General features: G+C 37.1%; 1 protein-coding gene across 4 annotated transcripts in view; it reads right to left on the bottom strand.

Annotated features, from left to right (window-relative positions):
• Positions 1 to 14,014, bottom strand: part of SYNJ1 (synaptojanin 1) — a 94,525-nt gene that overhangs the window by 63,574 nt on the left and 16,937 nt on the right. For 3 of the 4 annotated variants that reach the window (XM_040621025.1, XM_040621021.1, XM_040621023.1), the window contains exons 3-6: positions 10,171 to 10,257; positions 8,388 to 8,655; positions 5,042 to 5,267; positions 3,863 to 3,946 (exon numbers count right to left, since the gene is read on the bottom strand). In XM_040621025.1, coding sequence (XP_040476959.1) covers positions 3,863 to 3,946; positions 5,042 to 5,267; positions 8,388 to 8,655; positions 10,171 to 10,257 — 665 coding nt within the window. Of the gene's footprint in view, positions 1 to 3,862; positions 3,947 to 5,041; positions 5,268 to 8,387; positions 8,656 to 10,170; positions 10,258 to 14,014 lie in introns of those variants that run through there. The other variant, XM_040621024.1, reaches the window with a different exon arrangement.

The following is a 14,014-nucleotide window of genomic DNA, read 5'->3' as shown; positions in this document are numbered from 1 at the left end:
ATGGGAAGACGGCTACCAAATCAATCATGCAGTTTGATGAATTAAAAAAAAAAAAAAAGCAAAGCTCTAACATGCTCATCCAATTCAAAAATTGAATTAACGGTATTATCCATTCATCAAACATCCTTCTCTCCTGATAAGCGAGACAATCTAGTAACTCTCCTGATAATCAGTTATTTTCTCTTTAATGTTTTTTCTTTTCAATAAGAAATTGATTTGCCTAATGTCACACCTATATTCAATTTTATTTTATGGTGCTTAATAGTCTTTATAAAATTTTAAAATTTGAAAGAGGTGTACCCCAGGACATTAAGCATTTTAGACTGAAGAAAACTCACCAGAAGTTGATACTTTTTCTTTGGAGTACTCTCAGGTAATTGCCTATAACTCTATAAAAGTCCAAGACTTAGCATTTTTCTACCGATTAATATTTATTTTAAGTAGTACTGCCAACTGTCAAGAAGGTAAAAAAATACAAGTTCTGTTTTTCAAGCAATGGCTGTGGTTGTTCCCCATCACCTTGGTCTTCGACACACAACTAGCTATACAGCATAACTCTTATAGTTAACATATTGGTTAAACTACACTGTTTTTTTTACTCAATGAGGTTTTAGGACAACTGCCTAAAACAGAATTCTATAATAAAAGAGCTCTTATATTAAATTCAATCAATGTAGTACTCTAGAAAGTTTTAAGGCTTTAAATAACCATAAATTTATCCAATTTTTTAAAAAGTTGTACCAAAGATATCTTTTAACAATAATTTAATAGGGTGGTATGGAACATCATTTTCCATCAATACAATTGCTTCATGTTTACATATTTCTAAAACTTTAATGCGACCAAAAATTGAGTGTGCAGCATTATACTAGTCATAGATCTGATGATGCTTACCATCTTTTAAGGTTAATATAAGCTGTAACATAATGTCAGAGTAATAGTATAAATTGTAAATGTTAAAAAAATAATTTCTGAGAAAGGAAGTCATAAGTAAAATGAATGAGTTGCCACCACTTAAAGTATCATCCTTACCTGTGTAGCACCTTATGACAACTCCTAGTAAGTCCTTAAATTAATTCATATTGACATTTACCTTTTCTGTAAAAGGCCTGACTCCCCAAACAGATGGTAAGCGTTCTCTGAAGCATCACTATAGTCTGAATCTCGCATAGTATACAACGCTATACACCCAGTATAGAGTAATACACATTGGAGGAACTTCAGTATTTAATGAAGAGATCAGTGTGGAGGAGGGACTGAATCCATTCAAGGAGATCTGAGTGGGCTATACTGAAGGAGGGCAAACATTAATTTGGGGAGCAGAGGATACTTGTTAGAAGACAGCAAGGCATGAAGTTGGATAGGCAGAAGAAAGCAGATCGTGAAGAAAAGGGCGCCTCATAGATCTGATGAGCATAGTATTTCAAAAGCGGGAAGAACTGCCAGAGAGCTGGGAGGCGACTGGTTAGAAAACTGTGAGTCTTCCAGGCAAGAAGAAATGAGGAAGACCCTAACTGGGATAACAGGAGTGGGAAGTGAAAGCAAGGCAGAGTCCCAGCGCCTAGGAGAACACTGGGCTAAGTGTCACAGAGCTACCTTTGCTGGCTCAGGACTGGCTGTAGGAGCAGATGGGGTTGGAGATGCTTCGAGGTCAATAGAATAGCATCAGGTACACAGAAGTTCTCAAATGTGAATGGTAGGGGACTTGGTTAAAAATACAGATTTCTGGTCCCATTCCAAGAGATTCTATTTCAGCTGATGTGAAGTTGAGGCCATGAATCTGTCTTTTAAAATCCCCTCAGAGGATTCCTTCAAAATCTTACAATTAAAAAAACCTCAGAGAAATTAACTGTGGAGGATAAGAGGCAAGTGAAGGGACAACTAAGGATTCTCTGTCTGTGCCTTCTGAAGTGGGACATCTCGCTATGTAACACTAGCGTCAAGGAACTCTAAAATCAATTCCAGTCCTGAGAATACATAGGATACCTAACAATCAATTTCAACCACCCCCTGTCAAAAGCCCTTCTTTGTCTTCTAAGGGGAAATTAATTTACGGACTTGGTATTTTGTATTTTTAAAAATGAATATTTTTCAGTTTTTAAAAATTGATGAAATATTTTCATTCCTCTATTACCTATTCTAAGAATGATGGGGAAAATGTTTTCCTGTAAAAGATCCTTATGAAACTAATCCATTCCTGTTCAAAGAAAAGCGGACTTTAAAAACTACTAAGCTAAATAATTGAGAACCACTTAGTCAATCCTTAACCAATGACAACAATAGGCCAGCTCCATGAAAATTTAGCAGAATTATTGGACTGTCTCAATGTCTTTATTAAGAAATGCATGATTTTAAAATCCATAGTTTTCAGCCCTTAAACAATATGACATTGGCGAGACAGACTACGTGGGCCAGCCACAGAACACAGCAGGAGGGAGGAGGGTGGCCTCACCCAAGGAGGATCCCTCAAGGTTAATACTTACGATCTAACTATATTGAATAATCAAACACTGTAATTCTGAACTTCTAATAAAATATCATAGAGAGCAGCTAACAGAGGGCCCATAAATAGGTTATTACCATTTCTTACACTCCCCTGTTTCTAAAGCAAAAGCATTCACCTTGCATCAAAACAAGGCTTTAGGAATGTTCTTAGCAAACATTCCAAACACCCTTCTCTGGATCACAAAGAAGTGGACTAGGGTTGGGATTCTCTTCCAAAAGAGACTTGGGGAGAGATATATCTACTTGTTACCCCTGCGTGCTAAAGAGAAAACTTGCATAAGTCAAAATTCTTGATAAGAACTCAGGAATTGTAACTGCTTTTAATCCTTGTTAATTCTTGGCCTGTCTTACATAAATTGCAGAATTGCAAAGGTTCAAGTGGTCTGCAATCTTTCCTCACAACAGGCGTCCTAAACTAAGAGATGCAGCTGGGAACTAAAAGGAGGCAAGATTTTATTCTGTCCATATTCTCAGTATTATAGGTTAAGGCATGAAACTTACTAGACAATACATACAAGAAGTCTAAAATGAAAGTAACGTATACTTTAGGGACTAAAGATTTTTGAATAAAAATAAAATGCAAAATCACGCTATTACAGGCAATCTAATATTATGAACTTACATGAAAAAAATCTATTATTTTAAAGATTAGATGTTTATATCAACAAAGTTAAAAAAAATCAGAAAGCAAGCCAGAGAACATATTAAAGATAAACATAGTAAAATCACTACAAATTATAAAGTAAAATTCTAGCAGCAGATGTATTATTGATAACAACAAAAGCTAGCCTTTACACAGAGCTGCCCGTGGGTACCAGGCATTGGTCTTAGTACTTTTTATTTTATCTTTACAACCCTATGAACAGGAACTACTAATATTATTATTCTCCTTTTACAGATAAGCAATTGCCCAAGGTCACATAGCCAGTAGTGGCAGAGTAAGGATCCAAACTGAAAAGTCTGGTTTCAGGAGCCATCCCCTGCCTTTTTTTTTTTTAACTACTACATTCTTCCACCTAAAGACTTACGTAGAAGTCATATATTAAGATACTGTTATATATTAAGATACTGAGATAGTAAATATGAAACAATGAATATCAAGTGCTATGGAAATATCAAAATTTTAATATTAAATACGGTAGTTGAATTTCTATGGACATTTGAAAGAACATTAAATGAAAAATATCTAAGACAATTCCACGAACTCTTGTATTTAGACCATCATTTGTGAATCTAGCTAATATTACTAAACTGAGTAACAGCACTATCCAATGAACTAATGAACTATCCTCAAAGTTTAGAAAATGTGGAAAATATTCAAGAGAAAACACAAGACAAAACAATGTTACACAGATACCTGCAACCCTGGTTGCTCCCAGAACAATGGAACAGATCCCCGGATTTGTATGAAAGAAGAAACAGAGTCATCTAAGTACACAACCTACAGAGAAAAATCACATATAAAATATTTCCGCAAAGTTATTACCTCTACATGACAAAGACAAATTTGCTAGCATCTGTTGCCTGCTAGTTTTATCTTATGAACCAGTCTCTCACATATAATTGTCTTAACAAAATATCCAGAAGAGGCGACTAAATAAGTTTGACTTTCTTTTAATTAGTAACAGTTTTTCTGTATATTAATCAAAAAAATAGTAAAAACATAAGCATACGAATCACAACTTTTAAAAAGGAATGCCTTCTGAATCTCAATATTTTACACACATACCTTATATTTAATATTTTCTCTAGTTTTTAAAATGCTTTTCAAAAACTAATTTGAAGAACTGAACTGAGCTGGGAATATAGCCTGAATTTCAATTCTATAGCATCAGAGCCAAAATGTCATAAATTTTTTTTAATTCAAGTATAATTAACATACAGTGGTAATTAGTTCCAGTTGTACAATATAATGATTCAACAATTCTATACATTTCTCAGTGCTCATCAAGATAAGTGTACTCTTAATTCCCTTTATCTATTTCATCCCCTTTATCTATTTCCCCCATCCACCTCCCCTCTGGTAACCATCTGTTTGTTCTCTGCATTTAAAAGTCTCTTCTTTGTCTCGCCTTTTTCTTTGTTCATTTTGTTTCTTAAATTCCGCATATGCATGAAATCATATGGTATTTGTCTTTCTCTGACTGCAAATGCCATAAGTTAATTTTAGATGGCATATATATCTACCTTTAAGAGCTGGGTTTGATTTAATTTCAGAAAACAAAAACACTTTTATTAAGTTGTCTAGCTCTACAATTGAAAATTTTTAAATTCAATACCAAAATGTATAGCATTGACAACATCATGCTAATTAGTAAAAATCTTGTTATTCATTTGAAGAGCCATACCTAAGTTTGTTTATAAATAAGTTTGTTTCAGGAAAGCCTTCCTTAAGGCCAGTAAGTAGCCAAGAACAACCACAAAATGACATTACAGATGTGAAAAGGAGCTCTGAATCAAATTGAAATCTGTGGCTCTATTATTTTCTGGGTCTCTCATCTAATACATGAATTAAGCAATATAAAACACTATATACCTGTTCTGTTTCTACAAAATTAGCGACGTGACCGTCATCATTTGTTCCCCGGACATTAAACCTTGTCCCAGCTCGTTCACAGCTGAGTCTGGAAATGAGGCAAGCCTTTGCCTGCTTATGAGCAGCATAAATTGTTCTGATTTCTACTCCCCCACACATGAGGCGTAATAACCAGTCATCACAATTCACACCATAGTGCTTGAGATGCAAGTGCAAAGACTGATTCCTAACAGAAAAAAAATAACTCATTAGCTTACTGAGTACCAGATAACATAGCATAAGTTTTAAAACAGTGTTCCTGAAACATTTATTTAACGCTATTCAATTAAAAGGCCCTACAAATAAGTCAATTCATTTACATTTACTATGCTAGGAATCAGAAGAGAAGGCTATTAAATTCAATCCTTTGGCATATGACCTATGGTCTATAGAAAAGAAGCATATCTTTTATGTTTTTAGTATCTGTGCCCCATTCTGCCATCTTTTTATATAATGTATATACATAACCTTATCCCCAAAAAAAGGATTTCATACACATATCCCCACCCCACTTTATAAAGCTCTACTCTTAACGCTCCACTTTAATAAGGCTCTATTTTAATTGATTTTAACTTAAAAAGCCAATTGAACTAGTAGCTACCATATTAATACATGTCTAGAGTTTTCCATTATTCCAAATAGTTTAGCATTCTAGGTAACAGAGGGGACCTGGTTTCCAAACTTTTCTGGAGCAAAAAGTTTTACTCAAATAAACACACAGAAGCCCAATGATTAGGAAACACATCACAGCAGAGTCACTATGGCTAAAGCAAGGATAGGGGCTGGAGTCCTGCTGGGTTGGCCACCTTCTCATCCCGCTGACTGCCTCTTCTGGGCTCTTGACTGGAACCTTAGTACTCCAAAGAAAGCATGTGGGATCTCCCAACCAACTGATCACCAAGGAAAATACACTGTGCAGAAAAACTTTCTGGCTGGTCTTTTCAGATAACAAAGTGTTATAAAAGTGAATTTTCTATAATACTGAAGCTTGGTTCTTTGAGGTTTCAAACTCTTCTGTTTTAGGCAGAAATTTTTTCTTAAGTACTCTGCACTATCTTGCTGTCTTAGTCATTAATACACAGCACTACTGCTAGACCAGCAGCTGCCCAGCCCTTCTCCACAGGGTATAGGCTGCAGTAGAGATAAAACAGATGGTGGTGGCGAGCAGTTCTGATAAATCATCCAGCAAGAAAGCGTAATGCAAATGAATGGTGAGATTACTACTGGACTACCACTGAATCCTATGGCCATTATGTATTTTCAAAATACGACTTGAGCTTCCATACTCTACTATTACCTACGTTGATCAGCGGCAAAATTCAAACTGGCTGTGACCCTGTATGTCCAGACACCACAGTGAGTCCCATGTCATGGCAGAGGTATAAGCAACCTACTTGTCCCCATTTAGATACAAGTGGGATCCTATGCATTTGTTCAGATAGAGTTTCTCCCTCTGCCATCAGTTTTCATTTTTCTGTGCTGTCAATGTGTTGCTGTTTTAATTCTATTTAAATTTATAAACAACTCTCAACTGGCAGCAGCTTCAAATCCCCAATGGAATAAAATGACTTGGGTTTTTGTGATAGGTGTTTGTGACTGGCAACAAAACTTACTTGGCTGTATCCTGGAAAATATTTCTACTAAGCTACAAGAGTATGCATAGTAAATTCATAAAGCTTTCATTTTTCTATGCAAAAGTGAAGCTCAAGAAGGCCAATCCCTAGCAAAATTGTACAAAGTATAAAAATACCGAAACTCATTTTTGGTGTTTTAGTCTCCTTTTGTTCAACCTGTCTCCTATTAGATAAACTCCCTCAATGATACCTAAACTTGTTGCCACCTCCACCCTTAGTTGAAATAAATAAATAAATAAATCCTACTGGATAAACGTAGCAAATGTGTTTACTTGCTGATCATTGAGCCAATGCATCTGCACCTGCTTAAACTTCTAATTATGGCAGGAAAACGTTTATCCCTTAATCTAAGGAATTTGGGCTAAGAATGACCAGGATGGGGGAGAAAAGAAAGTAAGGTCAGCTGCCTGGTCCAGCTGTACCACCTCAAATTTTCAGGGATTTCGATGTCTCTTCCATCAGAAAAAGTGTGGGGCTGACATGAGCAGCCGGGACTCTATGCCCACTCATCTGCCCTGTTAACCCTTCCTTCCCCACCCCTCCATCGTCTCCTGCTTTGTGAGGCTCCAAGTCTCTGACTACAGTGCACTGGAGTCTTTTTTCATTCTGCCCTTGTTTCTCCTCCATGCTACTCTGCTGGGCCAAAAAACTTCTGTGTTAGCTACAAAGTTTCCTCTAAAATTAGTTTCTTATCCTAACTGTTGTTGATTTTGAGCCCTCTGACACCCAGGGCAGATGGGTCGGACCGAATGTGCTACTCAAGGACCATAGGTAGATGGTGCAAGGGGGAGGGAAAAATATATACAGGAGGAACACCTTGAATCTGACCTACTAAGGGATACCCAAGAGCAGGGAGTCCTGAACTTTGGCCTTATAACATGGAAACATAAAGAAATATAATTGCTACATGACGTGAAGGAAAAAAGTCAACAGCAATGCCGGCTGTGGACAAGAGAAGCACTATACTAGAAATCTGGTCAGCTCCAATAAAGCAGTACTATTTATAGTCACATACACTTACCCTTCGTGCATACTTACAGTATAGCACATTTATGCATGATCATGAAATATATTAGTTACCTACTTAAGTCTTACTTTATTATAGTACTAAACTTTACCCTAGTATGACACTTCTTCATAGTCTATTGCTCTTGAATCAGGATTATCCACCTATAACCTTTAAATTAAAAATAATAAGGCAATGTGGTCTTAGAAAAGCAGTGCTGCCAGAGACAAGATCTCAAAACTAAGAACAGTAAATACGAGTAACGCAATTTGATTACAACTAATTCATTCTTAATTTTATTTTACTTTTTTTTTTTTTTTGGACTTTGGGAATCTAACAACAACTATTACATGTAATTTATGAATAGTCAAATCCTTTATATATTAATTCTTAATTTTAAAATAAGTATCTTATATTTCAGAAATGAAAGGTCAGTCTAGATCAAGGAGAGCAAATGGGTTTCGTGTCACATGAGCACTTCAATAAGCTGACCCTGGATGCCTACTATGCTCTGCTGAGGATTCTGGAGCAGGACAGTGGTGTGCTCTATCAGCAATGCCCATCCCTGTTCTCTCTGCAAATAACCGATGAACATGCTATGCCCCATATCAAACTATTGCACGGCAAGCACATGATTACAAAAGGAAAAAAACGTACACAAACTCACCAGAAAAATCTATTATCAGTTGTGTGTTCTTGCATGCTACGATGTGCATTAAGACTCAGATCTAAACTGATTCCAGATGCAGACCATGCAAAATAAAAGTTCCCTGAATTCAAAACTTTTCGCACTTCTGAAATGCGATCCTCATCTGAAGAATCAATTCGTAGTGATATAAATTCAGTAGAAGTAACTCGGAAAACTTCAGATTCTTGAATTTTTCCAACAGACATACATCCGGTGACCAGGACCAGATAATGTAACATGGTATCACCTGCAAAAACCAAAGAATTAATTGGATGAAAAGTCCCAATATTTTTCAAATTATTCAAAGTTTCTTCCAACTTTCTTGTCATGTCTCCAACTTTTTAAATCTGACAGCATGGTTATTTTAAACTGACATGGACATGTTTATATTTACAATTGGATTTTTGGCAAAAGTTGAAAAAAAAATCCTTGCTTAAGCACATTTAGTATAATGAAGCATTTAAGCATTACCAGAATATCTCATATTGATGAAATCATTCCTCTACTCAATCTGAGGATATCAAGTAAAAAAAAATATGTGTGTTATCTTCCCCAGCTTTCTTTTATGATTGTCAGGAAATTCAGATAAGACAATAAATGTGGGAGTTCTTTGTAAATAGCACAGTTGAAAAAAAAAGGAAAAATATAAACGTGAGCTGCCGCTGCTGACACATGAACAGAAAGCCCCTGCTAACAATTTACAAAGCAATTTGGTTTACAAAAACTTTCATAGAGATTTTTCACTAACTTTGACAAAAATCCTATGAAATTAGCATGAAGGCCAAATTCAGCGGTGGTGTACTTTGACAATGGGCTCCGAACAGGCAGACACGGCCCTGAATCTTGGCTCCACCACTCATTATGTAGACCAACTTCAGTGTGTTAACATAACCAACCTCAGATATGCTCCTTCATAAACCAGGATGAAAATAAACCTCACTGGCCTGTGAGGGTTCCCTGAGACAGTCCTGGTTAAGCACCTAGGCGCAGTGCTTTACATGTGATAGATTCATAACAAATGACAAATCTCCACTTTACACACCAGTCCTCCTCAAAGTATGGCCCGTGAACTGTCACAGTGAGAAAGGTGCTTGTTCCAGAATGGAAATCAATTACCTCACTAAATTCACTGTTTAGTTTAGCTGCCTTTTTTTTTCATAGTAAGACTTTATCAACGATGGCAGCCATGTGTTGGTCTGCATGATGGTGCGAGCTCATCATCTCATTACTGACCAGTAACAAAATGAATCACGGACTGGTACCAGGCCTTGGGCCACGCTGTTACAGACAAACTGGTAATCACAAAGGTTTCTCTGCAGCCCATAGTGACATTAAGTGGCAGAGACAGACTGAATCTGAGACCTTTTAAATACAAAGCAGATGTCCTTTCCACTATAAACCAGAGCAAGGAGTGTGGCTCTTTTCCTAAAGCACTGAAACAAACAAACAAATGGAACCAAAAAAAAAAAAAAAAAAAAACAGGGCAATACCCTCATTTCCTCTTTTGACAACTGATACCAATCTTAAAATGTTTTAAATAGGACAATGACTCTGGAACTTAATATCACAAGAGCCTGAGTATGTAGCCTGGCTTTTCAACCAACACTTTCCCAAGATGAGCATAATTAGGGTTTAAAAGATGTTACCATGCTTTTAGCTCAAATATGGAGTATGAAATGATAGATACGCAGTCTCTCTCTCAAATCCTTAGAATTAAAAAAATCGAAATGAAAAGACTAATTATACGGAACAATGAACTTACCAAGATTTAATCGTAAAACACCTAAGAGTCCATATGCATCCAGTACTTTGGAGTATGTCCCCTTGATTGCCTCTTTTTCCGCAGATGCTACAAAAAAATTTTTTTCAGCATAAGAAAAACGGCCTTAAATATCAGATTTTATTTAGCTATAAAGCCAGAGTCTCAAACAAAAGCTCCTAAATCTAAATCTGATATTCTTTCTTCTTCTCCTTTTTTTTTTTTTTAAGTAGGCTCCACACCCAGTTTGGAACCTAACACAGGGCTTGAATTCACAACCGGAGATCAAGACCTGAGCTGAGATCAAGAGTAGGATGCTCAACCAACTGAGCCACCCAGACACCCCTAAATCTGACATTAACATAAATGTATCCCATAAAATATTTTCTCAACTAGTAACTTAATTGTCCTTCTCAGAGAGTCAACAAATTGCTCCAGCACCATTGATGAATTAATCCAGCCTTTCCCAATGATCTGAAGAACTGCCCTGAATAATACTCATAATAATGTTTGGAGGTTGTTTTTTTTTTTTTTTTAAGATTTTATTTATTTATTTGACAGAGATAGAGACAGCCAGTGAGAGAGGGAACACAAGCAGGGGGAGTGGGAGAGGAAGAAGCAGGCTCATAGCAGAGGAGCCTGATGTGGGGCTCGATCCCCTAACGCCAGGATCACGCCCTGAGCCGAAGGCAGACGCTTAACGGCTGCGCCACCCAGGCGTCCCTGGAGGTTGTTTTTGAATGTTCTTCTCTGTCCCACTTATCTGTTTGCCCACGTCTACTACCAGCACTACCCTGGGTTATCATACCCCTAGTGGACAACATCCAACTCCTTTACCAGCAATCTTTCAGAATCTGGACTCAACCTCCTCTTTCTGCTTCATTTTTCATTACTCCCTTCTCTCTCCCACCCTCTGCGTTCTATACTCTCATCACATTAAACTGCCCCTAACTGCCCAAACACGGTCTTTACACCCCTGCACCTTTGCACGACAATCTAGCCTTCTGCCTGCAAGGCTCCACCTAACCTTCACCTTATATAAACATCGCACAAGGTCACTTTCTAGAAACCTTTCTTTACCTCTCAGGCACAGTTCTTTCACAGAGCTCCCTCTTCATGTTGCCAACACATTTTATATAGACCCATCACTTGTCTTTCCCATTAACCAGCCTGATCCTTGAAGGCAGGAACATTGTCCTATGCATCTTTTTATCCCTGATATTTAGAATAGTGCTTGTAAGAGAGAAGATGACAAATGTTGAAATGATAAAAGCCAATGGCAACACTTGACAACAGAGTTTAGCGTAGGAAAGGAAATCTTCAGTTTGGCCTTTGTCTCAATTTCATTTCTTCCGCTATAAAGTTAATGTTATCTTGTTGATGAATATAACCCACAGAATCATATTCCTAGGTCAGGCTGTTGTGGTTGCTTTATTGAAAAACAAAAACAATCCTGAAACTTTAAAGGAAAACTCTTTTTAATTCTTAGCAAATACACTTGTTAAAAATTTGACCCAAAAAACTCCAAAGAAATATAAGCCACAGCTAGTATCTCAATGGACAATTCCAAATAATTCTAAAGTCTACAAATCCAGAAAGGTATGATGCTCTTTCTCATTCTGTCCTTTCTCTTCTGTTTCTTTTCTTCTCTACTGTTCTCCCTTTCCACTCTCCATCCCACACCCCCCAATTCACCTCCTAGCTGAGTAGTTCACTCCTTATTTACCCTAATCTCTTGCCCCCGTCCCCTTTCTCCTTTCCTCCTTCATCTACTATATAGAATTACAGTATATTTTGGCAATAGTATATGTTCCACATGAGAAAAGCATGTTATGGGATCCCTGGGTGGCTCAGTAGGCTAAGCGTCTGCCTTTGGCTCAGGTCAGGATCTCAGGGTCCTGGGATCAAGCCCTGCCCCACTGAGCTTCCTGATCAGTGGGGAGTCTGCTTTTCCCTCTCCCTCTGCCCCTCCCCCCCCAGCTTGTGCTCTCTAATAAATACAGAGAATCTTAGAAAAAAAAAAAAGCGTATTATTAGATCCTTACAGCCTTCCCACTTCCTGTCAGTCTTTATGGCCAACAAAAGGGCTATCTTCTCAGCATACTGGTTTGCTTAATACTCTTTAGTACTTTGTATTAGAGAACTTTTCCTACCCCCACCCCCACCCGAGCTCTTCTCCAGGGTTCTACAGACCATCTCATCTTCCCTGCCTGCTTCACCTCTTTTCAGACCATCTACTCATAAGCCTTCTTCCTAGTTAACCCACTTCTGCTTTGGAATACGTTGTGCTCCGCTAGCTGGCAGAACAGGCTAAAGCTTATTACTCAATTAATCACTCAATTAGCTCATGCCATTAAAATTATAGGGTTTTGTATTTTATTCTGCATTCTTAGAGTTCTTCTTCTTATTACACCATATGCTTAAATAACAGTTACTCCTAACATTAAATGACAAGCGACACAAATATAAAATGTCACAACATTAATTTTAATTATATTTTGTAAAGTAAATCAGGATTGCCTGTCCTGAAATACTGCCTCATTAAGAGTACCACGTGTACATTAAAGCAAACGTTAGAGACTTGTTATATCTCTGATGACGAAAGTCATGGCTTCCAGCGCAAATTATTAGAGTTTTAGAGGTTACATGTTTTATGTATTTAAATACAATTGCTAATATGGTAATATAGATATTACTAGATGTATCAGTTTCAGCAGCAATCATTATTTAGGTTCAAATACCAGCAGCCAGTAAGATTAAAAAGAAAATGTATTTTTAATATTAAGCCATCACCTTCCCTTAAAAACAAAAAAAAAGTCATTTTATAACTTAAATTACCATGCAACAAAATGGTCTCTCTTCTGATAATATATAATAATTGTCTTTTCATTAACTGTGTTCAAATATATGAATAAGTCCTATCTCTCAGGCCCATCTATGAAACACCCATCTATGAAACTGTCATCTGATTCAAACATGACAATAAAGGTCATGCTGCTTATTTACACTTATATATTATATTCTAAGACTCAGGAAACACACACACACACACACATACACACGAGCAAACAATTTCAACTAAAGGGCCTATTCTTAGATAAAAGTATGCTAAAGGAAAGGAAAAATAATTTGAGGAGTAGATATCATTTTACTTCCAAGGAATTTTTTGCTTTCTCCTCAAACTATTGAATGAAATTTTAAAATAAGTTTTAGAGTGATGAATGATGTTTCAGCTGAGGTATCTATAGATTGTTTCTGTGATGATTATGACAGTAACTAACACACATTATTCAATTTTCACAACAATCCCATGGGCAAAATTACAACTATTTCCATCTGACATGAGGAAATAGGCTTAGAAAGGTTATCAATTTGTTACTAACTTGTCTAAGCTTCAACAGCCTGAGTCAGAGAATACAGCTTCAGGAGGGAAGGGACTTTGCCTAGTTCACTGTTCTATCCCCAGTGGCCTAGCTCAGTGCCTGGCGCTCAGGAGTTCAAAGATTTTATGTTCAATGAATTTGTGAATGAAATTTCATGGCCATATGCAATTTTAATTCGACACTTTCAATTTCCTAAGAGAAAACAGTGTTTTCTTCCTAAACATTTTTTATGTAAAGGACTGTAGATGTTTTCCCATTCTTCCATATATGCTTTACAGGTTTGGGGTGGAATTGAGGGAGGTCTTTTGGAGGCTGTCAGACACCAGGCAGAGTGAAAACAATGGCCCTGTGCATGGATTTGAAGCCAGACGCAGGGAGAGAGGGCATCCACTTGGGGAAAGGGTCAGCCTGAGATAAGAGAAGTCTGAGTAGGATGAGGAGGGTGGTGTCCACCTAGGGATGTT

This window comes from Ursus maritimus, unplaced genomic scaffold, assembly GCF_017311325.1.
Source record: "Ursus maritimus isolate PB19 unplaced genomic scaffold, ASM1731132v1 scaffold_4, whole genome shotgun sequence".
Taxonomy (NCBI): Eukaryota; Metazoa; Chordata; class Mammalia; order Carnivora; family Ursidae; genus Ursus; species Ursus maritimus.
The sequence above is the reverse complement of the archived record's forward strand: the minus strand, read 5'-3'. Positions and strand labels throughout refer to the sequence as shown.